Below are 27,392 nucleotides of genomic sequence, written 5' to 3'. Positions count from 1 at the left end.
GGGGGGGGGTGTTTTCCGCGTGGGACGCCGTTCTCGTCGGGTTGATTGCATGATGTCAGCGCACCCGCCAAGGACAGTGGGCTCTAGAGCCCCGATTAGGCTCTTGAGAGCTTCCCCGTCGACGACCCTTCACGTTTGCTGTTACCCGTAGTAGACATGTTTAGCTGTATGTGGTGTGATCCACCTCGCCACGCCAGAAAAGACGCACATGTGAATGGCGGGAAATAGACCCATACATATTGCCATTGGACGTCTGCCCTGCTATGATGGAATTGACAGAATCAGGTTCAGCAGGGCCTACCTAGGTGGGAGAAGCAATATATTAATGAATTAGCCTTTCTTCTCATTGCCTTCCCCAGTAGTTCTTCACGGTCAAATCAATCCTGCTTACTGCTGCTGTCAATTGCTTCGCGTGTTTCCATACCTAGGTAGAACTACCCGCTAATATCAATTTGTTTCGCGTGTCTCTTTCTATCAAGTACTAGCTTTGCCTGGATTCCTTGTTTTCCAGGCCTGCAACACCGGGTCTGGCCCAACGCCTCCTGCCTTGTTTCGCGGAAGCTGCTGCGTCCTTTCCACGGGCACCTTCCCCCTCAGAGACAAAAGACAAGCAGTGCTGCTCCTGCCTCCGGGGCGCGCGTTCCTTGGGCGGCTGTCTTCTCTCCATTCTTGCCATTTGCCATTCATTGCCTCCTCTGTCTTCGCATCTACCTCCACAATACTATCGCAGAACATTCAGACATTCAATCAACCGCAAGTTGCACCGACGCCTAAACAGCGAGGCGGCGTTGCAATCCGCAGCTTTTTCCTTGTGTGTCACTCTCTCTGGCATCGGAAGGCCAAACCTTGTCTTTTGCTCACCCAGAGAATCAAATGAGCGCAGATTATTTTCTTCTTCTTTCCTCTCTAGTTCCAGTTCCGCGGCTCTTTATTCCACTTCCTTAAGCTTCTTGGATTTCCAAATTGTCTGTTCCTGTTGAACGCAGCCTCGTACACCGGGATCCTGCTTTGGAGGCTAGGCAACACAGGCAATCTAGAATCGACTCGTCAACGACTTTCGCTGAACGTCGAATCAATTTCGAGATCCAGGAAATCCCTTCTGGGAAAAAAAAAAAAAATAACGCACGCCAGCGAAGAAATCACCCTAACAACGCAGGCAACAGATAACAAAGAAGAAGGGGAAGAAAAAAAAAAGGCCTTAAATGTCTGCCTACACGATGTTGGCTGAACAGTCATTGTACGCTGCTCCGGCGTTTACCACTGCAGATGCTGTGACATCAGCTTCTTCTTTCGAAAGCAGCAACGCTATTTCTGGGGACTTTATGGGCTTCGGTTTGACTGCAGACGAGGAACCCGTGTGGAACATGAGTCCGTTATCACCATCTTTCGCCAACTGGAATCCGAACATAGACACCACATTTGTACCTGCTGCTGCGCTGGATCGAGACTTCAAGCACACGCAGGTCCGAAACGGCCAGCCTACGCCACCTTTAGACGACCAGCGGCCCGCTTTGTCAGGAGATATTATGGCGGTCTTCGAAAATCATAATACCTGGGACGACACCCCAACCCCGCCGAGCAGTGAGAGTCATTCTCGAAACAACTCGACAGACTACAACGTTACCGGCGGATTCCACGCCAATCCCCCCAAGAGGCGCAGATTGCGTGAGCATAAGCACTCCATAGCGACTTCATTTAGCAGCGGAGGGGATTCGGAAGATCAGGGTCCAGAACAGGTTAAACGGGAGAAATTCCTCGAGCGTAACCGGCTAGCAGCCAGTAAATGCCGGCAGAAGAAGAAGGAGCATACCATGATGCTTGAAACGCAGTTCAAAGAACAATCAGACAGGAAGACGGCTCTCAGCAATGAGATTTCGCAGCTACGCGGGGAGATTCTGACCCTTAAAAACGAGGTGTTACGACATGCACAATGCGGCGATGAACCGATCAAGCTCCATCTCGCGCAGATGGTCAAGCAGATTTCCCACAAAGACCGAAATGACCCCACTAAAGCCAGTGAGAATTTACCAGATAAAACCTCTCCGCCTGTGCAAGGGTCCGTATCTTTCGGGTTCGAAGAGTCTTTGCCGATCGATAGTGCTACTACTACGCTGGAGCACCAGATTCGACGGGACTCGGAAGCGTCTATTGCTATATCTGGGGATGAGTTCGACGATTTGATCAACTGTTGATCAGGGTCTTCAAATAGCTGGACATCAATGCCTTTCTTCCCTCTCTTTCTACTTACATCATTCTCAATATTAATAGTTTACACGTTAATGGCGCTTGGGGTGGCAGGAGTGAACATTTTCCAGGACCTTTTATGACTTGATTTGCTGCATGCAGCTATTATTGCGTGATGATCATGATGACTATGGCTAATTAAAGGCGTTCAAGGGCGGTTTGCTGTTGCGTTATGAACGATGGAGGAAAAGCGAGCACACGAGGAATTTTTTTCTTCTTCTTCTTTTCTTTGGTATTTGGCAATCTCGTTACACTCGAGACTTATTTTGTCATGCTGTAATTCTTCATTACACGGAGAGACAAGGAGTGACCTCATTTTTCTCACTTCCTGTTTCTATTGATATGACGGGACTAGTCAAAAAGAGAGGCTTCAAGCGATGATTGAATGGATGTCTCAGACATGGAGCAAAGGATCCAAGTCAAAACAGGCGCCTGAAAATATTATATCCCATTGCTTTTCTAGTTCGTACGGTTTTTTGTAATATATACACGAGCACTGTCTTATCTGATAGAAAGAAAAAAAAAAGTAAGCTTCTAGAACATGGAATTGATCTCCTCCAGGGTCTTGTTAACCGTCTCCTTCAGAGCCACAGCTACAAAGACGCAAACGCCCAAACACATAACCCCAAACAGAGAAAAGGTGCCCCAACCACCAAGATTAGAAAGCAAATAAGGCGTTGCCGAGCTCCAGATCAGATTGAACAGCCACTGCGACCCGACACCGCATGCCACGCCAGATTCGCGGATGCGTGTCGGGAATATCTCGGATGCGTAGGGCCATGGTAACGGGCCCCAGCTTAGGTTGAACACGATGATGGTGAGGTAGATGAGGGCAACGGTGAGGATTGTTGTTGGCGTGATACCCGGTGTAGAAGTACTAGCAGTAGGACGATCATCGTCACTACCATTACTAATATTGATTGACCGCACCAGTGCGGCGGTAAGCAGCATACCAAGTGCCATGAGCGCTGCACCGATGAAAAGAACCTTTTTACGACCAAATCGATCCGATAGAAATATGATAAACACGCCGCATGAAGCAACCTTGACAAATCCGAATATACCCGCTAAAAGCAGGGTCTTGTCACCGGGACCGACAATCAACGCGAAAAACTGCGGGCCAAAATACGCCAACGCAGTCGCTCCAGTAGACTGCTGAGCAACAAAGATACCGACAGCAAGAAGAACACGATGCGCATTAGGCCATTCGAGAAGCTCCAAAATCGAGAACCCGGCTTTGGCGCGTTGCTCTTCTTCGATGCCTTGTTGGATTTCGGCCATTTCGGCCGCTACGGCGGTTCTGGAGTTGCTGTTGCTGTCGCTATCATCATCGCTAACTGCTCGGATCCATTCAAGGCTTTGAGAGGCCCTTTGCACTTCCCCATTTGCTACTAGCCAGCGTACGCTTTCGTGTAAAGTCAGGACTCCAAGGCCCATTAGGACGCCGGGCACGAGCTGCAGTCCAATAGGGATTTGCCATTGTGCTGCGCCCGGGGCCATGAACCCAACTGCGTAATCGATCCAGTAGGAGATAAAAATACCAATTGTGAACATGAATTGGAAGCAGCTCCCCAGCTGTCCACGGATCTCCTTCGGCGCCATCTCGGACAGATATACCGGAATGACGCTTGACGAACCCCCAACGCCTAACCCGGCTATCATTCTGCCAGTATAGAAAAGCGCTAGCGTGTGCCAATTCATTACCTCCAATACGACTCCGAAGCAGAATGCTAGCGAACAAACGCCAATTGCCACCCGTCGGCCGTACAAGTTGTTGATGGGCCAAATGGCGAAACACCCTATCAAAGCGCCAATCTGCTGAGTGCCGACTGCTATGGCGCTGACAGTGGTCTCGCTTGGAGGCCCATATTTGCCAAACCGAAAGTCGGAGTGGAAGGACTGGAATGTCAACACGCCTCCTATTATCACACTCCGTGTTTCAGTTTTGCATGTTGTACGGTTGTATCGAGCCACGAGATCAGATAAGGCATACCAATCAGCCCGGAATCATATCCAAAAAGCAATGCGCCGCAACACAGAACCGTCGCAAGCCAGTATAGACGAATGCGAGCGCGAAACGAGGATTTTGGATCCTTGTTCACCAGCCCTTGGTCTCGTAGTAGTGGGATGGTAGTGACGTCTCTCGCAGCGTCTCCGTAAGCGCTCGGGGCCATGACTCGAGAGGTCCCTTGGAGCATAGTGAATCCTTCAGCCCCGTTCCCCCATTGTACACTTATTGTCAATTGTCGGTCTTCGTGGGCCGTACTTGAGAAACTTGGAAGTGACGTATGCAGCGGATGTCATTGGCTGCTGACAACTTAGGATTTTATTGGCTGGAAATGGCACAAATTGTGGGCCACCTGTCACGGTAGGAACCAGCCAATCAGAGGCGGCAATGCGTGACTTCATCTTCTCCCACTCTTCATATCTTACAGTGCCTTACTACTTCAATGCATAGAAGCATTGGTGAACGTAGTGGCGACTGCCAGTATGCTTGATGCCATCGCCATGTTGATATCTCGCGCTTCAACTTGCACGGGCATAGACGGTCGAATCTTCAGACCACCTGCTGCTCAATCAGCACTGGAAGGAGCTGCAGTCTCTTTTCAGCAATAGCAAACAGGACGCCAGCTATCATTCCAATGTGAAGCTTGCACAAAGTTTTCCGATGCATGCCTCCGAGTATCCTCGTGGTAGGCGCATCTCCGCTCAACTGTCAACCGGGTTTGGATTTGTCCTAAGCCATGGACGTTATTATTTCAACTATGTACGCGTTTCGGCATTCTGATTCCATAGCTACGCCTGCCGACTATGTTGGGCGCTGGCTGACGCTGATTTTTGATATAGGGTTAGTTGGATCACGTGCCTTTCACTTCAAATACATACATATCATTGGCTGTCAATGGCGCAAGCGATGGGACCCAGCCAATCAGAGACGACATCCGTGACATCCCATTTAGGAAACTTCGAGCCTTGAAGAACAGGCAGCACAAGAGTGCGCATCAACTGTATGTTCTGCTCGTCATTCTCAGCTTCATAATTCTCGCAGTTCTTGGACAATACAGCTCATAAACGATGCCGCCTCTTCCGACAATGCGACGTGGGCACACTGCGGGGAAGCTGTGCCCGGGGTAATCCACCAACAACAGCTAACGCCAGCCCTAAACCAATGCGGGAAAATGTCGTCGCAATGAAGGCCGCGACAATTATTAGTGAGGGGCATCGTCTCTTATCTGCTAGTCTTCCGGGTAAATTTTTTTTAGCGGGTTGTTGGTTTCGGATCTTACTCCTCGGCTCCTTTGCTCTCTTTAACCAAATCGACCGATATTTGCTTTTAAAAGACATCATCCTCATCACAAAGAAGCCTTTCAACCATGGCAGCACCGAAACGACCTAATTTCCTGCTCATGGTTGCTGATGACCTGGGCTTTTCGGATGTCGGATGCTTTGGCAGTGAGATCAGGACGCCCAATATCGACAAAATCGCTCTCAATGGAGGAGTCCGGTTCACGGATTTCCATGCCGCCGCTGCTTGCTCGTATGTATCATATTTACATCCCATCGAGGCTTGGAGAGCAATGACTGATTCACGACAGGCCAACTCGTGCCATGATCATGACCGGTACAGACCATCACATTGCTGGCCTGGGGAACTTGGTCGAATGGACTAATATCAGTGGTCAGAACGGTCCCAAAGGTTCTCAGATGAGCACCGCACCTCAACGTGGAATGCCCGGATATGAAGGCTATCTCAATGAGCGAGTTGCGGCTCTCCCTGAACTTTTGCGAGACGCTGGCTATCACACACTTCTCTCGGGTAAATGGCATCTGGGATTGACACCTGAGCGTGCTCCCATCAAGCGAGGCTTCGAACGTTCATTTGCCCATCTCCCTGCCTGCTCGAATCACTACGGCTTTGAACCGCAGTTGAGGGACCAAGATGAAACCCCGACATTCATTGAAGCTAGTTACATTGCTCTCCATATGGAAGATGACCATTATGTGAAGAAGCTACCTGATGGCTGGTATTCGTCGGATGGCTACGGTAACAAAATGGTCGAGTATCTTCGTGACTGGCATGGTTCACAGAAAGACAAGGAACGCCCGTTCTTTGCCTACTTGCCATTCACTGCCCCGCACTGGCCCCTGCAGGCCCCCAGACAATATATTGAACATTACCGTGGCGTCTATGATGAAGGCCCGGATGTCCTCCGAGAGAAACGTCTTCAGAGGCTGAAAGAGCTTGATATGATTAAGGACGATGTCAAGCCCCATCCCGTCGTGGCCGATGAAGTCAAAGAATGGAAAGACTATACTGAGGATGAGAAGAAGAAATCCTGCACCGCAATGGAAGTATATGCTGGCATGGTCGAGTGCATAGATGCCAACGTAGGCAAGGTTGTGAACTACCTTGAGAGCATCGGAGAATTAGACAACACCTTTGTCTGCTTCATGTCAGACAATGGTGCTGAAGGCGCTGCCTACGAGGCTTACCCGCTTGTGAAAAGCGGAGTTCTTCCCCATCTGCAAAAGTACTATGATAATAGTATTGACAATCTCGGTAACTATAACTCCTTCATATGGTACGGCCCCCGCTGGGCACAGGCCGCAACTGCACCATCTCGATTATACAAGGCATACACAACCGAAGGTGGCGTACGAGTTCCCTTTCTGGCAAAGTTCCCCAAGGGAGTTGATACAGCAGATTCTGCACAGGGTATTACAGACCAATTCGCCACCGTGATGGATCTAGCACCGACTATCTTGGAGATGGCTGGTGTCAGTCACCCCGCTCCAACTTATCAGGGCCGGGAAATTGTTCCAATGCGTGGGAAGAGTATCTACCCTTGGGCTACTGGGAAGGCATCACGGATCCATGAGGAAGACTTTGTGCAAGGATGGGAAACTTGCGGTCGTGCTGCCCTTCGTTTCGGAGACTGGAAAATCGTGTATATCCCTAAGCCGAAAGGCCCTGAACGCTGGCAATTGTACAATCTGAACAGCGATCCGGGTGAAGTCGACGATCTAGCAGAAAGCCAGCCAGAACGGCTGAAACAGCTGCTGAAGCTGTGGGACCAGTACGTGATAGAAACGGGCGTTATTCCTCTCAATCCGGATCTAGGCGAATTTCTTGAAGCAACCGAAGCGCAGATGCCGGAAAATGCATGGATGGAGTATGATTATTGGAAACCAGGTGCTAGAGACGAACCGGAGAAGTTTATGCGCAAGCCTCCACGCTTTCAGAGGACTGTGAAGCAGTTTTAGTGATGCTTCAGGCTCTTCTAACGGAGCGCAATTGTTTGCCATGAATGTCTATATTTAGTTGGAAATCAAAGGTACATAAGCACATAAAATTAAAAATGAGAAGTAATATTTAGATCGCATTTATTCCCTAATTAAATACTTTCGGGGACATTGCTTGTGTTACTGGATGATGTTGTTCCCCCACTGTTCTACTGATTCCTTATCAAACCGCCTCCAGCGACGCTTTATTCTTCTTCCATCATTCTCCTACTATCTCTGTTATATCTCAAACATGGCTTATCTATTGAAGGGCACTCCACCGAACCGTTCAGATCCGCCTCTAGCTCATCTGAAAAGGCCGTCTCCCCGCCGGTGGACTTGGACTAGGATGCTTGTCTGCGTTTCGGCGATAGCACTGTGCTCCACGGCCTTCGTGAACCAGGTAGATTGAAGAAATCATGCCTCCACTGTCACATAAGTGCTGACTGAAATTATCAGACTTATAACCCGATCTCTTTGCTTTCAAGCGTCGTTCACGGTGCAACTACAAACATACAAACTTTCCAAGAATGCGCAATCCGAAACATGCTAGACACCGAGTTATACTTTCTTGAAAGCGTACATCCACCAACTATTAAGCATTTCGAGTCTCGTAGAAACCGGCTGGCCCAAGCACTCATCGCAGATGGAGTTGACGCGTTTGGGCTGGAGCCAGGGTATACTTTTCAATATTATGCCAATATAAGCCAGTCAGAATGGGAGCCTTGGGAGGTATGCCAGCCATGTCATTCAATGCCATTTATCTATACCAGTGATTGAAGTTGTGTTTACTTATGTCTTTCCATGCAATCGTGTTATAGCCTGAAGAACGCCCTTTCCTGATGGTTGTGCAGCCTTACCATGATCACGAAACTGGAATGATCACCGCAAAAACGAGCTTCCTATGTCCCTCTTTCGAAGCGGAGAGAGCACGTCTACTTTCAATGCCATTCTCAGAGCCTATCCATATAATCACTTGGGAGGAGCATTGGAACCCTTACAAGACCTTACTGGAATCAGGCAATTTTACGGCAGAGAGAAGACGTCCACGCCTTATGGTAGATGAAGAAATGCGCGATTATATTCAACGAGGTCTTGGCGAAATTGGGTTTGACGTAGTCGGCTTACAGAGAAATGTTGAGGCTGTAAGACAAACCAAATCCCAAGAAGAGATCGATATACTTCGTGCCGTGAATACAGGAACCGTGGAAGCAGTGCGACAGATGAGAAAATGCAAGTCTAACTTTCTCACTCCGTCCAATGATCCCCAACCTTTGCTGATGCACTAGCAGGTCTATATCCAGGGCTCACCGAGAAAGAGGTCGAAACTGTTCTTGACATTACGCTTCGAACAGCGGGACTTGAACCGTTTTTTGACATTGTACTATTTGGTACGTATACGGCTTAATTTCTGTTTACCTGTGAAATAGCCCTAATCATCCATGGGTGCTTATTCAGATGAGAATGCTTCAAACCCTCATGGGGGTACGAACGGATCTAAAACTCTCATTGCCGAGACATTCGTCCTTATAGATGTTGGGTATATCTCTGAGTCCTTATTGAATTCTAGCATAATGTAGCTGAGAGACATCCTTAGAGCTCATCTTTACGGCTATTCGTCAGATATTTGTCGGACGTTTTTCCCACCATTCTTGGAAAAGGTTCAACCTAGCGAAGATACTCCGACAAGTCTGAGAAAGAAGATTGAGGTGGCCTCCCTCTTCTTAAAAAGTGACAAGCTCACAGAATCCCGCTGACTTGACTTCAAGGTCTGGAACATTGTGTTCGAGGCACAGTCCCAATCACTCAAACAACTGCATGCAAATGCAACTGCAGCCAGCGTCGATATTGCCGCGCGAGACGTAATAACTTCTGCTGGATACGGACATGCATTTACGCATCGTGTCGGTCATGGTATCGGCATCAAAGGTTGGTTGTAAAGACGTTGCGTGAAGAGACAAAGAGGCTGATTGCGAGCAGCACACGAAAGTCCATATATGAATAAAGGCAACCACAGAACTATTCTCCAGGCAGGTATGACGTTCACGTCAGAGCCCGGTGTATATCTTGTTGATGAGTTCGGGGTGCGCCATGAGGATGTCCTCCTTGTGAATGGAGAAGATGAAGATCCTATTCTGTTGACAGGACGGCGAGCGCATGGCCCGTGGGATCCTTGAAGAATAAGACTAGGATGAGGATAGCCGACTTGCTATCCACCTACTCTCTTGATGTTGGAATCTCTATCTAAAAACCTCAGTGTCTAAGATGAATGATGGTGTGATTCTTAGCCTCTAAACGCCAGCCGACTACAGCTGCAATGATACATATTACAATAATATCCAATGTTGTATTCACAAAAAAAAAAAGGAAGTTTTTACTCCTCCTCCCCGCCCTCAATCCACTCAAACCCGTTCCCTACCTTTTTGGTTCGTCGACCGAGGACGTCAGTCACCTTGGCCCTTATGCCTTCTTTCCTGCCCCAGTTCTTGACAAACTCTTCGACCGTCGCCGATCCGGAGGGATTGTTTCCACGAACAAACTTCTCAATATCCTTTTCTGAGGGCAGTGCATACTTGGCATGGGGGTACTCCTTGTAGTCGATATCGTTGAATGTAGGAAGAAGTGCTGACTCGGTAGACATAAGCTCTGGACTACGAGGCGCGGTAAAGAATGCATCCACGTCTTCAGTCGTTACATCCTCGAGACGACTTGGGTTCCAGACTGGAGTCCTTGCAGGTTTCGAGATGAGACGGGCTGAAACACCCTCGACGAAGTCAGGATGACGCATAAATGCGCTGGCAATGATATGTTCGCGTTGGAACGCCTCTTTGATGCCCCAGTTCTTGCCCAAACGGAGCGAGCGAAGGGCGACCTTGAGAGAGGTTGGAGAGCGTGATTGTAATGTCTCCAGTGTTTTCTGTGCCCATTCCTTCTGGTCTTCTTCCTTTTCAAGGGCGCCAATAATTTCCTCCACGGTGTTGTATTTGAAGCATCGGTCGATAGCCTGGCGAAGTTTGTAACGTAGAAGGATGGGTTCTTGTTCGGTGGATGGCAAGCCAGTGGAAAATTCGGCGATGGTCTTGTTGACAAGGTCGCAACGCTCGCTAAGGGTTGCGTAGTCCTTGAAGACGAGCTCCGCTAGTCGGTTCGTCAAGTTGCTCAGAACGCTCGAGTCCACATAATGGGTTGCAATACCAGTGTAAAAGGCCTGGACTCCATTTAGACGCTCAGAAGTAAGACCCAGATAAGTACCGACTTCTCCGTCGAGACGCGAGAGGAAGAACGAGCCGCCAACATCCGGGAAGAATCCAATCGTAGTTTCGGGCATAGCGAATAGAGTACGTTCGGTAGCGATACGGAAGGGAGCGTGTACACTCAGTCCAACGCCTCCTCCCATTGTTATTCCATCCATCACCGACACAAAGGGTTTGCTGTAAGTTGCTATCAAATGATCGAGCTGGTATTCGAGGCCGAAGAAGTCTTGTGAGCTCTTCACACCTTCAGGGCCTTCCTGATTAGCCAGCGCGAGAGCTGCAACGTCTCCTCCTGCGCAGAGAGCCTTTTCTCCGCGGCCGGAAACCATGATGATGTTGGCTAGCTGTGACTTTTCCCATTCCTATTGCTCAGAAAAAATACTGGTCTCAGCGGATGTTCACACAACCAAAAAGACGGACTAGAGTAAAATTCATCATACCAGAAGTCGTGGGACGATCTGTCCACACATCGAGCCATTGAGGGAGTTGAGTTTCTTGGGCCGGTTGAGCTCGATCAACCGGAGGCCGTAGGTAGAATAGAACAGGACGTCGTCAGAGTCGACAGGCGGGTTCGCTGTGCTGAGAGACATCTAATACACATGATCAATTAGGCCGCTATAATATCTTTCAATCATCAGTCGTCGCCGTCGTACCTTGCTTGCGAAGCCCGGGTTTGTCACTTTGGCGCGTAGAGGCATCGCTGCAGGAGCACCAAAAGTAGACCGCGAGAGCCGGCTCAGCGGTGTTGAGGCTCGGAGGGAAGTAGGTCGCAACAACATCAATGGCAGCAAGGCACGTCTTTCGCGCCCGAGAGATGGTGGGATAGCTGCTCTTGATTTATGTTGAAAGCTTTGGGGTTGGCTTTTCGGCTGGCGGAACTTTTTTCTGGGTTTCTCCGCTTTGTCGCTAACCTCGGCCGGCAATTCTTCTTCTGGACAGCTGATTCTAGCAAAACCAGCATTATGTCGTTGGGAGAAAGGACTTTGGCCTCGAAGACTCTAAGATACATTCCAGAAATTTTTTGTTTTCTTTCTGTTAGGAAAAAGCAAAAAGCTCATGGTCCCTGTTCAGTGTTCACTGCATCTATACTATAACTGCCTAAACTAAAACACAAGAGAAGAAAATGATACTCCACAGGCTAATGAACGCATATTATACATATTCACCGCTTCGTCCATATCAAGAAAGATACATTCCTTCTGGGTAGGTAGCCTTTGGCGGTGGTTTGGCGATGTCCCTGGAGTGATCCCGCAAGATTTTGTCCAAAGCTTCCTGTTCGATAACAAGCCTCGATGTTGTCAGAAGATCCTTCACATCCACGTCTGATCGATCGAGAATCCTGGCGTCTTTTTCCCACGGCTGAACAGTACTGAATAAGTCATCGTCCATCTGGTCCGTGATGAAGGTACATCTCCCATAATGCTTCCCCCACCGGTTGGCTTGGAAGAAACCCTTCCAAAACCACGGCGATGAGTTTTCAGGAATTTGGATATTGTCGACAACCATCAGTTGGCCTTGGCTGTATCGGTAACTCAGAGCAGTTCTCCAAGCCTTGTCGTAGATCTTTCTCGGTAGCTCGGTGGAAAAGTCTCGTGGATGGGGACCATGCGCGACACCACCACCTTTTCGGATTGGAGATTTCTTGTCTCCAACTCGCGCATTGCCAGTACCCTTTTGAGGAGCAAGCTTTCGTCCGCTTCCATGCACGTCGTCACGCCATTTTGTGCTCGCAGTTCCCTGACGGGTCTTGTCGCCCTCGTAGATAACGGCGCGGTGTAGGATGTCTTTTCTAACCGGCAGCAGAAGATGGTCTGGCGAATATTCGGTGAAACGAAGAGGTGTCATTGAGGGAAAGGAGTAAATAGTAACTAGAGCAGGAGGCGTAGGACGCCAAGCAGTCGTTGAGGCATTAGCAGTGGTTTGCGGCGCCGCCGTGCTGTCTGTTTGAGAAGCGCTCTCAGATGCCGATTCTGAAAGAGTTGCCATAAGCCGTGACGAAGAGCCTGCACATCTTCGCTTTATTATTTGTTAGTGGTTGTCGTAAACGATGCGATGGGGTTAACTAATAATCCTTACCATCACCGTCTCTGGCTGTTGAAAAACGCCATTTGCGCTGCGAGTGAGCCATTTCAGCGCGCGCAGCACCTCGCTGCTAGGCATTATGAAGAATTGAGATGTTATGTCGTCAGACAGAATCAATCAATCGATTGCTGGCAGAGTCAAGAGCCTGTTCAGTTTGATAAATTTCGGTTGGGAGTCGGCGGGAACGCGGAGTTGGGCGAAAAAACGGCGCTAGTACCAAAAGTGAAAAAAATGTCCACTTCGCAACTTCGAAAGCTGCTCCGTAAACAACAACCACGCAGTTATATAGCAGGGCCTGCCATGTCTCACTGCGAAGTGGCTTCCAAGCCACTCCTCCGCGCTTTGAATCATTCGTCTGCCGCCAAATTTGCTATTACTTCGTTGCAGTCGAAACGGCTTTTTCAGACAACAGCCGTATCGCAAGATGAGGCCCAGGTCGAGACCAAACCAGCGCCATTCTACAAGAACCCCGACCCTGCATTAGTGACGATCCCTCGGCTGGAGCGGAAGCTTATGAAATCTGGCGTGTCCCCAATTGGCTCTCGAAGACGCCGTGCTGCCCTTCAGCGCACTGAGAACATCCCATTCGAACTTCTACCATACCAATGTTTCCAGGAGGCACGCAAAGTCCTCCAGGCGGACCGGCAGGAGAAATTGAATGATATTGCTAGGGAGCAGGCACGAGTAGAACGACTACGGGCTCTGTCTGATGAGGAGGCAGGAGGCGCGAATGTTAAGAAGTCTAAGCTCGGGGCCATTGAGAAACACTTGGAGAACTTGAAGGTCTGGGCGGATATTAACGACCCTGTGGTCAAGAAGAAATTTGAAGATGGTCAAGGTATGGAATATTTTTCCATTTCCCCTCATCTCGGTTATCTAGGCTAACTTCTGCTTTCCCCTGTCTATTAGGTGATATGAACCTACCGATTTACCGGCATTTGGCAGACAAGCAGTGGAGGGAATATCGACGGCTGATCATTGTTCAAAGGATCACACAGATGAAAGTCATTCCTGACGTTCTCCCTTCTTGTGATCCGATTGTTGACGTCAAACTCTACTTTGATGGCAAAGGCATTTCGCCTGGCTCCTTTGTTGACTCCAGGTTGAGCATGAATACGCCGAAACTGAATGTCCAATCATTCGAGGCAGGTCAGAAACTCGTCACTATTGCGGTCGTTAACCCGGACATTCCTAATGTCGAAACAAACGGCTTTGATTCTCAATGCCACTACCTCGCCGTCAACGTGCCGATTTCTCCTACCGACACACACATTGATCTTGGCAAGTTGCCAGAGACGGCGAGCCTGCTGCTTCCCTGGCTTGCACCAGCAGCTCAGAAAGGCAGTCCGTACCACCGACTGTCCTTTTTTGTTATGGAGCAGAAGGACAATCAGCCGTTAGATGCTGCTGCCATCAAGGAAAAGGGAGTCGAAAGACAGGACTTCCGTCTCCGCGCTCTCCAATCCAAACACCAACTGAAACCAATCGGTGCGGCCCTCTTCCGTACTCAGTGGGATGAGAACACGGACGAAGTCATGAGAGAATTGGGCATGGATACTGCAGGGTTCGAATTACGCAGAAAGAGGGTCGAGCCTTTGCCATACAAGCGGAGAAACCCTTCCTCGTTCCGGTAGAGGCTTATTATGTGTTTACAAAGCTTTTCGTGTTCCGTTTGATTTATTTTCATTATGTACTTTAGAAGTGTAGGATTATATATGTACATTCCCTTTTCTATAACACAATGTCCCACTTAAAAAAAGAACAAAAAAAAAAAAAAAAAAACGCCGAACTATGCTCAAATCGTGAACCAGTACAGTAGTGTTACAATATTCTTTCTTTCAACACCAGACTTCCTTCCTCATTGCCCACTTCGCGGCTGCATTGTGTTCTCGACCCATTGCATTTTCGACGGAGGCCATACTCGAGCGATTATCTTGCCATTGATTAATCCCATAGGCACGGGTCCGTAATTTCGCGAATCCCTGGACCAGGGTAAATTGTCACCGGCGAGAAAAACATGTCCTTCAGGAACCTTGAAAACAAACGCAGTCAGCCTGTGAAAAGCAAAACCACTGGTGTAAAATCGAAAAGTAAATACCTGAATCATTTCATTATCCGCGCCAACCTCTGTACTAAAAGCCGGATCCTTGCACACAAAGTCACCGGGCATACCAAGCACGCGTTTGGCACCATTAACGCCCAAGAAGGACGGATGGGAGAAGCGCACGATATCGCCGACTTTTATATCTTTGCCATGATCATGGCGGCGGGATATAAGTAGCCAGTCCCCTCGCACATCTAGGGTAGGGTACATCGAAGGACCCTCGCTTCTCTGAATCGTGTAGAAGTGTTCCCACATCAAGGTGACGGCGCAGAAGACGCCGAGTCCGTCGATTGTGCGCCTGAAGATGAAGCCGGGAGTCGCATTGCGGAGTAATTGGCGAAATGCTGAGTCCATATTCTTTTTTGGTCAAGGCGAGTGTTGCATTCCAGCTGGCTTCGCTGATTAGACTTGATTTTCTATCACATGTTGAAATTGGAGGCATCGCCGTATCGGAGAGCGGCGAGCTTTGATTGGTCGCCTGGCTTTGAGATCACGTGCGCAGCCGCACAGATTTATTTTCGATTTCCTTTCCTTCAAATCCTTCCTTTTGTCACATCCCCTTTCACCATGACAAGTGTCACGGCCTGAACTCATGATGCCGAGTTCACGCCGTAATACTTGTCAACTTTATCCTCTTCTAATGTTGAAGAGCATTTGATTATTCATTCAACGTATCAACCCTAGGACACAAGGAAAAAAAAAATCGCTTCTAAAATTGCTAGAGCTTGCCGTTTCCGAATCACAATTCACCAGGACGAGCAAGTGTGGACAGAGAAGCAAGATTGCATTTATTTTTACAATATGCCCACGAACGATACTTGGCTTTTACATTCATTTAAGTATGAAATCTGGAAAGTCGAGGTGTAGTATGTTGGGGACATCCATCTAAATATCACAGCACTCAATGAAACATTCAACTTTTTCTCTTTTCTTCGCAACTGCAAGATCTGAATAAATCCAGATTATCACTTGGACACAACGGCTTACCGCGTCATCGCGTCGGCGTCTGACAATTGTATCAGCCTGGGGTCTTCAGAGGTAGACAAGAACTCACCAGGATGAATCTCAGGAACCGGAATCGCCGCTCTCGACTGAGCCTTCTGCTCATGATCCACGCCGAACCGTTGATCCCTCTCCGCCAACAGAGCCTTCCGCCCTTGCGGATGCACTTTATCCAACATAGCATCGCTGCCAATACTGCCCATCAACTGCGGCTCTCCCAAGGGCACTTTGTCGCCCCGATCCACCTGCCACAGATGATACGCCTTGCCGTACAATGGGATAATGTCTTTCATTTCGGAATTTTCGGCCGGCTGCCAGACCGTTTCCGGAACGCCGGTGGGCGTCGGCATGATCAGCATACCGCTCTTAACCTCGTATATGTGGGAGTGCCATAGTTCGCGCTCGGCTTTGGGCAGGCTGTTGTATATTTTAGGTGTAATCATGTATTCGATGCCGATGAGTCGGGCGTTGGCATCGGGGGAGTCGTAGAGGAGACATTGTCGGACGTCTGTAACATTCCTCTTTTTAGTTCAAATAAACGGGCCGTTGCAAGGGAGGGAGCAAGAACAAACCCTCAGTAATATGCGAACAGTAATGATTCGCTTCGACTGCCCTGGACCGGTCGGACGCATACACATGAAAGGCATTCAGATGGGCGCAGATGCTCTTGACAGGCCGGAAGTCTTGGATCACTCCGGCGGCGGTTTCTAGTACACGGCTTTTAGTGGTGAGCTCGTCACCTGCTGTTCTGTCTGCTGCCATTTTCTTGGTTTGTGCGTATCAAACTATTTGGCGTATTTATTAGGTAGTTAGGGGAAAAGGAAGATTCTATTCAGCAGTAATGGGCCTATATTTATTGTTCTGACGTCACGGTGATCCTACTGATGAAATAAGTAACGAGACTACCTTAGGTAGATATTAGCTCGACTACATGGCATTTTTCATCTCTCTCAATGCAGCCATGACCTCAATGGGGTCTCTTTTTCCTGTTGCTTTCAAGACATCGGGATCCTAGCATCTCAATTGTTAGTATCAGATTGATGCATTCCGAATGACTTTTTTTTGCTTACATCGAGTCTCATGAAGACATTATGTGCCTGTAAAGAAAACGACGGTAATCAGCACTAAAAGAATTTCGGCAAAAGAGGTCTTTGTGTTTCACCTTTTCATCAGCAATGGTGAGAATTCCCTGTGTCCTCTGATTCTTCTCCGCGAAATCCTGGAGCTTCTTGATCGCCTCCGAGTTTGACACGGCAAGGAGGAATTTCACATTAGACTTGGTGTATTCATGGCCACTGTAGACTTTGGTATCGTCCGGTAAAGATGCAAGTGTCTCATTGAGAGCTTTGTGCATCTGGGCTGCGTCGCCCTCAAAGAATCGGCCGCATCCTTGTTCATGTCAGACAAGTAGATCTCTCACGAAGTAAAAAGTTGTACGAACCTCCAGTGAAAAGCGTGTCCCCTGTGAAAACAACACGCTGGCTTCCATCCTCCAGAAAGTAGCATATGCTATCTTGCGTGTGGCAGGGGGTATGGAGCGCTTTTATCGTGATTCGCTCACCAAGCTTCCATGTTTCAACGTGGGCAGGCGTTTTTGTGACCGATTGGCAATTGGCGCCGCCAATTACTTGCAAGTGCGGAAAGTCCTTGAGCTATATGGTATTGGTTATGTTAATTTCTTGCCCCTTTTACTTCTGTGGAGAGACTGTCTCACAATTTCATCATTCCCACCCGCATGGTCCCAATGGCTAATTCAGCCATCACATGTATCAATCAGCATAGCTCAGAATCTGGGCAGAGCATTGAATCAGATCAGTGCGTACTGGTGCGTATTGACGATGGCATTCAATTTGATCTTCCCGGCAGCGTCTTCGGATTTCAAGACTGGGATCACTCTTGATTATGGTCAGTGTCTCGGCAGAATCGGCAGCAAAGACGGACGAAGACAACGCACTCTTCTGGATTGGCAGGATCAATGATCACAGACTCCTTTGTGGGCTCGTCGGTGACCAGGTAAGCATAGTTATTGCTTTTGCCCGTCCCTTCATGCTGCTCAGTATGTGCACATTGGCCGGTCGCGAGATTGGGAACCTACACATGGGAATTGTCTGGATACGCATGGCGATTGTCTTGGCCGAGAAGCGTCGTAGAGTATACGTTTGTGTTTATTTTTATGTATCACAAAAGTTGCGCGTGTGAGGGGAGGCTCCGCGGGGCAGCTGCGATGCTCACTAAGCAAAGTATTCTTTCTTGATCCGGGGAAGCTTCCCATCTCGACTTCCGCCTCCGTCTTCAGTACATTCCTACACGTCTTCGCAAAGCTAACAGTTACTCTAGGGCGATTATTATTGCATGCTTTCCTCCGGGTAAAAGCCGTTCAACCTCGCTCGAGCGCCGCATCCCACGTGACATAGTCAGGTTGCTACAAAGCACAGCCGTCCGTTCAAGGAGGCTTCAAAGGACGTAAGACAAGCCCACGCTAGTTACTCAATGGGGGATATGCTCTGGAGTCAGCACTTCACGACATCCCAAGTTGGAATTCCAAAGACTGCAACCGCGTCTGCATGCAAAGGGCACTAGGAGAGGCGAGAACAGCTACGGATTTGCAGCTACATACTGATAAGACAAACAAAGACTGGCAAATGACACAGCACAACAAATCTAGTTAGTGCATGAGGATATCCGATTGACAACATGTACGTCGGAGTACGTACTCGTACGTACGCTCCGTATATCAACCGTTGCTACGCAGTCGGTCGGTATTGTAAATCGCCGAGGTCTTAGCGCTGGCACCATAGCGCTTGCCTTGAAATCAAGAATCGAATATTATCTTTATGGTGGCTGATCAATGCATTCACTGGGGATTGTGCAAATGAGCTCAGTTCAGTGATGTACTACGTAGTAAGCGTAAGCGTAAGCGTGTGGCAGGCCCCTCCTGTATTTAAGATTAAGCACTGACCCCTCACCGATTTTAGCATTGGTTTCTCTCTCTTCGTTGCTTTTTCGCCCTCTCGGTAATGCAGGTGAGTGACCGGCTGCGACTCTCTTGACCTGTATAACCACGGAACACGCCGGCAGCCACCAGGCTTCGCTAGCATTCTCTCTGAATGTGATAGAGGGGAGTACGGAGTAAGGCACTCGTACATCACTCGGATTCTCACTTCATTTCGCATGTAGATCGAGGGGCACGCACTAACAATAACAGGTAGTACTCCGAAGTGCCACCAAAATAGAGTAATAGTAAATAGTACGGAGAGACCGAGGCCACACTTATAACTAGGCGTGACTGCAGGCAAAACATGGCATTCATCGTGTGAGTGGGTGGTAATATGTGCGACCGATCGGGGGGCTGATTCCACATCGTCTATCACAGTGGTTAGCACTGTACTCTGCGGACTGCGATTGGGGCGTTACGCCGGCCAGGGGCTACGTACTATAGTGCGGCGACTATAGTTGTGCGCAGCGTGATCGATCTCCAGCTATGTGCTCCGTGCGACGGTGAAACAGCGTCTCCTAGTCTAGGCAGAATGATTACAGCAAGACAAGACGTACGCCGACACAGCCACGTCGATAATAATATGTATTTACTATTCAGTTGCCTTTTCTGAGTTTGTATGAAGCGAAGCGGTTGGATCCACGGATGTTTATTGTTGATTGGCGCTGCCTCAGGCCGGCCACTGGTTCGCTAGGCCGCAAACGCACTAGCGCGCGCCGTCCATCTAACTAGGTCGAGAGGACCAGGGGCCAGCTGAACCCGGTGAGTCAGTTACATTCAACCACTCCGCCAGGATTAGCAATTAATCTGAACGCAAAACTCAAAAGACTCCCCCCCTTATGCGCCGAGGGTAGCCGTATTCTACGCGTAATTTCATGAGCTATCCAGACACGCCCGTCCATCTGTCTCACTGGCTCGACGATCCTGAAATTAGCCACGGAGCATTCGTCCTGCAGGTAAGCAAGCACTTGCTACCCAACCTGACCTGTATTCTGCTGCATGCAGTCAGTCGTCTGTGAGGATACCTCAGAATGGTCATACGCAACTCTGTTTTAACCGCCAGGCTACATTACATATGGCATGCCCCTAATCTTATCTGGGCAATCTGATGGGTTCCAAGTCGTACTCCGTGACAGGCGAGAGCCGGGGTGAAATCCTTGCCCCAACTCTAGCTCCGTCCCCAGTTTACGACTGAAACCGGCATGGTTGCTCCTTAAGAGAGGGCTATTGACGCCATTTCGTCACACGCGAACCGCGTGGTTGTCAATGTCAACCGGTGGGGGCATCGACTAAGTTACTATCGATTGCTCCCTCCTATCCACAACCGCTGGCCTTCTGGAACACAGCGTAGTAGACCGACCTAAACGAAACACGTAAACGGCAACTCAACGGAATGACCTAACGAATCGGACGCCAGGTCAGCACAGACGTCCGATCACATACTTGCCCTTCATTGTCCTGCGTTTGCCCGCCGCCGCCCAGCCTCGCTTTGTATGTTCTATTTCGGTTCTGGAGGCTACATCTATCTATCTATCTATCTGAGGGAAGGATGAGATTGCCTGCCAGTGCTTAGTCATGCCACTATTGGCTGGAAGACTGGTTATTCCGTCGACGTTCACAGCTTATCACATACTGCATCCAGCTAGCCTGCAGACAGACCTATCTATAGGTAGAATTATCGGCGCCTTTTTACTTTTGGCGTTGTTGCACTTGGTTGTTGCTTTTTGGGAAATGCAATTCGACAAACGCAGGCATGTGTCTATATCAGGCTATCACGCAGCTAACTATCGCCAAAAAAGTAATGGCGGCCTTTTAATATCCGGGCCTACCGGAGCACACACGAAGCAGAGATCTCCAGGTCGTTGGATACAAAGAAAACTGGTTATGCTAGTTAACTACTCCGTATTGTTCCAAAAAATTAATATAGCCTGAACATTCAATTCGTATTCGGGCTCCACCTCCTGCGATAACATTAAAACTAAGCTAATTTATTTCGTAGGCCGTAGTAATAAATGTCGGTGTCATCCATTTCTTACCCACCGTAATTGGAAGTACGGTATTTTATTGCGGTGGCAAGCAAGGCCGGAAATACGGCTTTTCGTTCCTTCACGTTCGGTAACTTACCATACGCAGCAGCACTGCGACTATGGTTTATGCGCTGTGACCTCGCCCTGCAGCACGTATTGTAATTACCCCCACCAGCAAGTAGAAGTACCAAATACCAAAATACCAGAAAAGTAAAACGCTACCTTGGATCCAGGGTCATGGCCGCTGTCCGCCATGAATCAGATTCGTGTTCCTTTCCTTAGTGTGCCCTTGTTTCCATGTCATTCTTCGTCATCCTCCACCCATTTTATTTTATTGTGCTGTGTTTTTCTTAATCTTCATGCATCCGGGACCGTTGCGCTGCTCCACCGCTGAGCATGCCCATGCCATGCTTAGTTGAAGTCTGATTCACGTCTCAGAAGTTAGAACTGACTTTTCCTTTTTTTTTTCCCTATTCATTTTATTGACTAGTCCGTAGTTATTTCATTAATACGCACCGAGCCATAAACCATGACTGGGCCTCCTCCTCCTCCATTCGCGGCCGAGTCATTCTGTCTGCCCCTCTGCTCCCTTTTATAACCCTCGCTCCAGCCCTGTCTTCTTTCTCTTTCACTTCCCTTACAACAATATTATCATCATCATCAACAAGTCCCAAGAGAAACGACATGCTCACCATGGGTGACTACGGTCAGCCTTCCTATCTACCGCTGCATTGGAATGCCCACCAGTCCTTGATGCTTGCCAATGAGGCTCCGGCCAGAAACTATCGCAAGGTCCTGTCCAGGGTGACCAAGCCCAGCAGCGCTGGCAACAGTCCTCACTCACATGCACGTTCGCGGAATGCCCCGCAGGCCATGCCAATCAACACCGATGTCTTTTCAATTCAGAACTCTTCTTCTGTTCAGAGCACTGTCTCAATCCAATCACAGAAACAGCCACGGCCTACCAGCTGGCATCCATCATTGAGACAATTGCCTTACTACGTGCCCAACTGCCACCCCTCGTGGCTTCGTGATGTCTCTGTCTCTGATCTCGAGCCTCAGCCAGGAATGGCATCTATGTACAGCCTCTCCACGCCCATAACGTGCCCCATGAGCGGGGACCTGCTGTCAACCAACGATTACTTCGCAACTCAATCAGAATCATACAACTACCTCCCTCCTGGACCCCAGGCCTACACGCCTGTAGAACCTCCAGACATGCTGTTCTCTGAGCCTTCAGAGTGGTCCACCTTCGGCATGGATGGAACACCGCTGTCGGCTTATCCCTGGATGCAAAACCCCATTGCCTCGACAGACGCGGCTGTTGACTTTTGCTGCCATGAGAGCGTCGCGTCCGCCGATGACCCCACTGCGCCGCCAACTCCAGACCAGAATCCTCAAGATTGTCCGCCCAGCGGCGTCAAAGGCGATGATCTAGTAGCTCTCGGCTTGTACGACGAGCCTCAGCCGCTATCTTTCAGCAGCGCCTTACTTGGCGGCGGTTATGATGACTTTGCATGCCACCGTACGGGCAAGGGACTCAAATTGGAAGAAACCTTTACTCCTACTCCGGAAGCCGACGATGAAGACGATGAGGACGCCGATGCCGATGCCGATGACGAAGACGGCGAGGAGCAGTAGTCATTTCTTTCTTTTTTCTTTCTTCTTCACTTTTTACATTTTTATCACTTTTACGTGTTCTCATACGTAAACGATTACGATGAGACTAGAGCATAGCCTGGAGTTTTGAGTTTGCTATTTCATGTATCCTGTTAAGGAAAGGACGATACCCCTTGTTGTTTCAGTCAATGCATTAGTAGTAGTATTATTGTCTTCTTATTACCTCACATCTTATTCTCTTATTCCCTCATAGAAAGTCAAAAAGTGTAAGAAAATCCCGACAATTCCGTGCTAATACGTACACGCGCTCTGATTGGGCACCAATTCAAGATGGCGGTCCGAGCTTTTTTGCTTCCTTTTTTTCTCTCTTTTTCTGTTTCCCTTTTTGATTTGTGGCTGGCAGAGTGGGGCCACGCCAGGACATTCTAGACCCTTTGGCCTTGCTGCCTGAATTTTAAGGTTTACCGCGGGGCGAAGGCTGTTGCTCGGAAGAACGCTTTCTCCGGGGCTAAGCTCGTTTCTTTTCTCTTTTGGGAATTTTTTCTGATTGATGTGATTGGCCACCTACGATTGGTGTCTTTTAATATTTTGACGATTTATTCAATTGAGGGAATATGAGAATATAAGAATACGAGTTATATGAAATCCGCAACATGCCGAAAATTACTATCACGCCCTGGAGGAATATCACGGAATTGCTGGACGTGAGATCCAAGTTCTATCCTTCGTCGTCGTCCGCGAGCGATTCACGCTCTGATGCATGTCGAGTTGTATGTATATTTTTTTTAAACCCTAGGTATCGGACCGTATCAGATTGGCATTGCTAATTATTCATGCCCAGGTCGAAGCATGGAAACTACGCGGCCATCTCCCTCACGCCGTCGAAGCCACCGCTCTCTTGACTGATGCCATATTGCACGATGACGCCGAGCGCAATTCCGTGTTTGCCATCAGGGCTACGTATGCAGCTGCTTTCTCTAGGTACGTACTTCATCCTCAAAATTCCTGAGGACAGAGATACTCACGGTGTATCATCAGATTCGTCACGGGCCTTGTCGACACCAAACTAGGCGTCCATCGAGGCACCATGTTCAGTCGTGCCTCCATGATCGGCCTACCACTCTCCTTTGTCGAGTTGCGTCATGAAGCTGCGCATCGCGAACTACCTTCTTTAGTCCTGCTAAGGAACTATACAAATCGCGCACTGGAGTGGTTGTGGGGCTACTATTGGGCCAAAATCGATGCTCCTTTACCCTCGTCTGCTACTTTGACCGAGGCAGGTACCTCGTCAAGAACGCTGACAGAAGATAGTAATGAGCGAGATGACTTGACGATACGGATTAGGCATCTCTTGAAGCAGCAACAGCCAGACTCTTCGGCTGGGCCTCCGAGCAAAAAACTCAGGTCTACATATCTCCCCCTCGCCCAGTCGCTGTCGTCTGTTTGCAGCGGTAGTCATGAAGGCGCCCTGGTTTTATCTCGGGTTTTACTCGAAGAGGGCTTTCTTGTTCCGAAGGATAGACTGTGAGTTATTCCCTGCCATTTCAAGAGGATAAATCTGATATCGAAAACTAGATTTGGCACATCCATGGAAAGATCATTCTCGACCTGGGATTATACCCTACAAACAATCTCAAACTCTCACCAAGCCTTCCTGACTGTCCTAACCGAAGAAATGGCCAAAGAACTTGACTCAGCAAAGGACAATACACCTTCGACAAAAGAACACCCATACCTCCAAGGCGTCTATATGTGGCTCGAACATATCTTGACCTCCGATAACTGGCAGAAAGAGAGTCTGCTGCTAGGATCTGTGTCTTATATTCGAACTCTGTGTCGCGTGTCTCCTAATCATTGGACTACTATGCTAGAGAGAGTGTTGTTATCATCATTACCGACGCTGTCTGTTTCGGAGGTTTTGTCTTCCTCTGATAAGCTGGCTGGCTTTGAGGTAGAGGTTGGCAGCAGTTAGATAGGGTGAATATTTTAATTGGTTGCTATGTATATATTTCTTTACTCGAGAACATTTTGATACCATGCTATTCAGACCCTAGTGTTGTTATGCTTCCTCAGACGCCGTTGGAGAATCTACGAACTCTGTGCTTGCAATAGTTCATATTACCATTCTGGGAGATACCTAGGGGCTAATCTCTAGGTATAATACTTTCCAGCCTTGTGCTGGTTTCTGTATGGGTGCAACCCATATGTTTTGATGCTTTCTTTTTATTCTTGATCCTAGTTTGAAGGATTCCCTAGAAGCTGATACTACATGATGCCTATTATATATGTATGTGTATGCGCTATGACTTCCAGGTTGATATGTAATACTATGTTAGTTTTGAGATTCCGCTCTCCAGATGGATGATCTGCCGGTAATCTGGAGTCTCAAGAAGGGAGACCAATCTACGGCCGCCGCAGGATCGAATTTTCAACCAAAAGAAACTGAGTTTCATTTTTGTTTTCTCTGGTTTGGTCTCAATGGGTAGTATTGCGAATTGGCAGGTATTTCATGCTTCATTTGAGGTTGGATCCATGGTTATGAGACTTTCGAGCTTCTCCCCGGTGATTCCCCTGATTGAATTCATATCATCGTCGGAATCAAGCATCTGAAGTGTATCCCATAAATATGAATGGGAGTTAAAATGCACATGCGGGGTGCTCCAGGGAAATTGTTGCAGCCTTGAACCTTGCTACCTTAGGCTATTGCATATAAGCCTAGGGGCTTCCACACCTGGCATCTTGTAGATTGATCCCTGCTGGAATAACCCAATGCATACAGGCTACGCAGAATGAAGTGGCACCGTATACTATTCTAGCCATTGCGTGTCTTCTCCTCTTGCAATGGAAAACTCTTCCAATCAAAGTCCCAGGTGACCTCCTCGGATCTGGAAAGCCAAAGAAATGCAATAACTTCTTGGAGTCTCTTTGATAGTTCAAACACTTCATCCCAGTCATATTCCAGCTGTCTGGCAGTTTGCAATTCAATTTCCCCTTTCTCAATTTCTCTAATCTTCATATGAGCATTAGTGCACAATATTGACCTAGAAATAAGAAATGACCGAGCCAAGCGCCTTGCAACTTCACCATCTTCTCGTTCCAAACCATGAAACCCAATGATGGAGATACGCAGCTTTCTCAACCGCTTTCCACCACTACTTGAATCAATCACGCCCCAGATCGCCTTAGCCTGTGTGCCATCCACGGCGGCGTTGATAAAAACATCCTTAATGGGCAGTTTTGGAGTCTGCTCTGAAAACTGATTCCAGTCTCTGGCCATGCTGTCACGAGGATTGCAGTCCAGGTCTAGAATGAGGCTGTGAAGTGCAGGAAATTTGCCAAGTGCTTCATACAGTTGACATTCAGTTTCGTCCCCTAAAGAACGTCTGATGGGAAGACGTAGTTCTTCAAGCAAAGGCGCATGGCTAGCAAGTTCAATAAGGTCTTTGTTATGTAAGACAGAATATAATGGACGTATTTCTTCTGGCCGTTGGCCACCTGGAATGACAGGTTCGAGAATCAATCCTCGCAGGGCTTTACCATGGTGAGCAAATATCTCATGCATGATAGTCATATCACGGGGAGAGCAGACGCGAAGATACTTCAGCGGCTTCAGAGCAGCAAACATAAATCTCAAATCATTTTCAAACCTCAGGCGTGGTATACCAGGCGGTACTCGGCGATCAATATGTAGATATTCAAAAGTCTTTAAACATTGAGAGCTGAGTCATGATATCTAGCGGGAAGATGTAAAAGGGAAGTTCGACTGCTCGCACGGAAGATAGATCTGCCGATTCACTCCAAGCCATAAGCGCATTATAGTTCATGCCTGAAAAACTCACTGAAACTGGAGTAGCCATGTAATGAGGATTGGCTGAAGCTATATATTCCGCCCAAATTTGATTGCTTTTAGTGACCTCGTCTTCAGTACTAGCAAGGCCCACTAGATCTATATGTTTGAGATTCGGGGCCATTGTAAATTAGTGGGAAGATACAGTCGACCACAACGTTCGGTGGTTTGGAGCTACCAATATGGTAGAATATCGAGAGCGCATGTAAACAAGGTGATCGTAGAAGGCCCATCTCAAAATGGTCATCATACTCAAACATTGTCGTGAAGTCCTTCTCTTGGGGACCCGGTTCATCAAGCCTCAAGAATTGTATACCCCAGACACTTAATTGACAGATTGGGTGGTATTCATGAATCGCTTCAAGAAGACATTTAGGAAATATATTTCGAAACAAATAGTAAATCTCTGTTAAATGCACCATGTCTCCTATCAAAGCGATTAATGGCTCGATTCAAGACTAGGTGGCAGATATTGTGTCAGATACTTATCAGTAAAGAACCCTGGAGAGCCAAAGTTATGAGGTATTAGATCCCGCGCTCTGATATTCTCATCAGGGCGGCGAATTTCAAAATTCGACAGCCTGTTACTGCGATAGCCTTGCTGGTGGATATTCGGTGTGGCCATCAGATTTAGACGTCTCGCATAAACGAGAAATTGTTGTCGATAAGGATTTTTTTGGACCTCCCTCACAATGTTCTCGAGGGATTCATAGTCCGAGAACCTCATATTCAGGGTCTCGTAGATCAATGGGACTGCTATTTCATAGAAACGATGATTCACGAGGCTCCAGGAATAGAAGTCTTCGTGATCGAAGTCGCTATCTCGTGCCTAACAAACTAGTCAGCATCATTTTGCGCGGAGGGAGTTGGGCTTGATCATTTACATATGCACACATAATCTTGAAGGACATCTACGGGGAGTCTGTCCATGTTG

General features: G+C 48.3%; 12 protein-coding genes across 12 annotated transcripts; 6 read left to right on the top strand and 6 right to left on the bottom strand.

The window, feature by feature from the left end:
- Nucleotides 1-1,217: 1,217 nt before the first annotated feature.
- On the top strand, nt 1,218-2,192 carry UA08_06564 (hypothetical protein; the record flags this gene model as incomplete). Its single annotated transcript, XM_020268855.1, has 1 exon — nt 1,218-2,192. One exon carries the CDS (start codon nt 1,218-1,220, stop codon nt 2,190-2,192), a length of 975 nt encoding a protein of 324 aa, XP_020118228.1.
- A 586-nt stretch (nt 2,193-2,778) lies between these two features.
- Nucleotides 2,779-4,442, bottom strand: UA08_06563 (hypothetical protein; the record flags this gene model as incomplete). The annotated part of the gene is made up of 2 exons (XM_020268854.1): nt 2,779-4,163; nt 4,238-4,442. The coding sequence occupies 2 exons, from the start codon at nt 4,440-4,442 to the stop codon at nt 2,779-2,781; spliced, it is 1,590 nt and encodes a 529-aa protein (XP_020118227.1).
- Nucleotides 4,443-5,618: 1,176 nt separating this feature from the next.
- On the top strand, nt 5,619-7,509 carry UA08_06562 (Arylsulfatase; the record flags this gene model as incomplete). The annotated part of the gene is made up of 2 exons (XM_020268852.1): nt 5,619-5,782; nt 5,841-7,509. The coding sequence occupies 2 exons, from the start codon at nt 5,619-5,621 to the stop codon at nt 7,507-7,509; spliced, it is 1,833 nt and encodes a 610-aa protein (XP_020118225.1).
- A 271-nt stretch (nt 7,510-7,780) lies between these two features.
- Nucleotides 7,781-9,704, top strand: UA08_06561 (hypothetical protein; the record flags this gene model as incomplete). The annotated part of the gene is made up of 6 exons (XM_020268851.1): nt 7,781-7,930; nt 7,987-8,259; nt 8,349-8,672; nt 8,820-8,918; nt 9,297-9,456; nt 9,562-9,704. 6 exons carry the CDS (start codon nt 7,781-7,783, stop codon nt 9,702-9,704), a joined length of 1,149 nt encoding a protein of 382 aa, XP_020118397.1.
- A 197-nt stretch (nt 9,705-9,901) lies between these two features.
- On the bottom strand, nt 9,902-12,941 carry UA08_06560 (hypothetical protein; the record flags this gene model as incomplete). The annotated part of the gene is made up of 5 exons (XM_020268850.1): nt 9,902-11,143; nt 11,222-11,371; nt 11,435-11,726; nt 11,974-12,797; nt 12,858-12,941. The coding sequence occupies 5 exons, from the start codon at nt 12,939-12,941 to the stop codon at nt 9,902-9,904; spliced, it is 2,592 nt and encodes an 863-aa protein (XP_020118102.1).
- A 153-nt stretch (nt 12,942-13,094) lies between these two features.
- On the top strand, nt 13,095-14,497 carry UA08_06559 (hypothetical protein; the record flags this gene model as incomplete). The annotated part of the gene is made up of 2 exons (XM_020268849.1): nt 13,095-13,701; nt 13,773-14,497. 2 exons carry the CDS (start codon nt 13,095-13,097, stop codon nt 14,495-14,497), a joined length of 1,332 nt encoding a protein of 443 aa, XP_020118099.1.
- Nucleotides 14,498-14,721: 224 nt separating this feature from the next.
- UA08_06558 (hypothetical protein) lies at nt 14,722-15,321 on the bottom strand (the record flags this gene model as incomplete). Its single annotated transcript, XM_020268848.1, has 2 exons — nt 14,722-14,895; nt 14,962-15,321. The coding sequence occupies 2 exons, from the start codon at nt 15,319-15,321 to the stop codon at nt 14,722-14,724; spliced, it is 534 nt and encodes a 177-aa protein (XP_020118445.1).
- A 629-nt stretch (nt 15,322-15,950) lies between these two features.
- UA08_06557 (hypothetical protein) lies at nt 15,951-16,731 on the bottom strand (the record flags this gene model as incomplete). The annotated part of the gene is made up of 2 exons (XM_020268847.1): nt 15,951-16,477; nt 16,542-16,731. 2 exons carry the CDS (start codon nt 16,729-16,731, stop codon nt 15,951-15,953), a joined length of 717 nt encoding a protein of 238 aa, XP_020118229.1.
- A 165-nt stretch (nt 16,732-16,896) lies between these two features.
- Nucleotides 16,897-18,089, bottom strand: UA08_06556 (putative hydroxyacylglutathione hydrolase; the record flags this gene model as incomplete). Its single annotated transcript, XM_020268846.1, has 8 exons — nt 16,897-16,980; nt 17,040-17,066; nt 17,132-17,358; nt 17,411-17,621; nt 17,684-17,717; nt 17,793-17,864; nt 17,924-18,011; nt 18,065-18,089. 8 exons carry the CDS (start codon nt 18,087-18,089, stop codon nt 16,897-16,899), a joined length of 768 nt encoding a protein of 255 aa, XP_020118332.1.
- Nucleotides 18,090-21,684: 3,595 nt separating this feature from the next.
- UA08_06555 (hypothetical protein) lies at nt 21,685-22,632 on the top strand (the record flags this gene model as incomplete). Its single annotated transcript, XM_020268845.1, has 1 exon — nt 21,685-22,632. The coding sequence occupies one exon, from the start codon at nt 21,685-21,687 to the stop codon at nt 22,630-22,632; it is 948 nt and encodes a 315-aa protein (XP_020118331.1).
- Nucleotides 22,633-23,264: 632 nt separating this feature from the next.
- UA08_06554 (hypothetical protein) lies at nt 23,265-24,583 on the top strand (the record flags this gene model as incomplete). The annotated part of the gene is made up of 4 exons (XM_020268844.1): nt 23,265-23,381; nt 23,453-23,592; nt 23,650-24,135; nt 24,187-24,583. 4 exons carry the CDS (start codon nt 23,265-23,267, stop codon nt 24,581-24,583), a joined length of 1,140 nt encoding a protein of 379 aa, XP_020118349.1.
- Nucleotides 24,584-25,423: 840 nt separating this feature from the next.
- On the bottom strand, nt 25,424-26,582 carry UA08_06553 (hypothetical protein; the record flags this gene model as incomplete). Its single annotated transcript, XM_020268843.1, has 2 exons — nt 25,424-26,314; nt 26,451-26,582. The coding sequence occupies 2 exons, from the start codon at nt 26,580-26,582 to the stop codon at nt 25,424-25,426; spliced, it is 1,023 nt and encodes a 340-aa protein (XP_020118413.1).
- Between the last annotated feature and the right edge of the window lie 810 nt (nt 26,583-27,392).

The sequence above is a fragment of the Talaromyces atroroseus genome (genome assembly GCF_001907595.1).
Source record: "Talaromyces atroroseus strain IBT 11181 chromosome Unknown scaffold_9, whole genome shotgun sequence".
NCBI classification, from domain to species: domain Eukaryota; kingdom Fungi; phylum Ascomycota; class Eurotiomycetes; order Eurotiales; family Trichocomaceae; genus Talaromyces; species Talaromyces atroroseus.
Note: the sequence above shows the minus strand (reverse complement) of the source record. Positions and strands in the feature narration are given on the sequence as shown.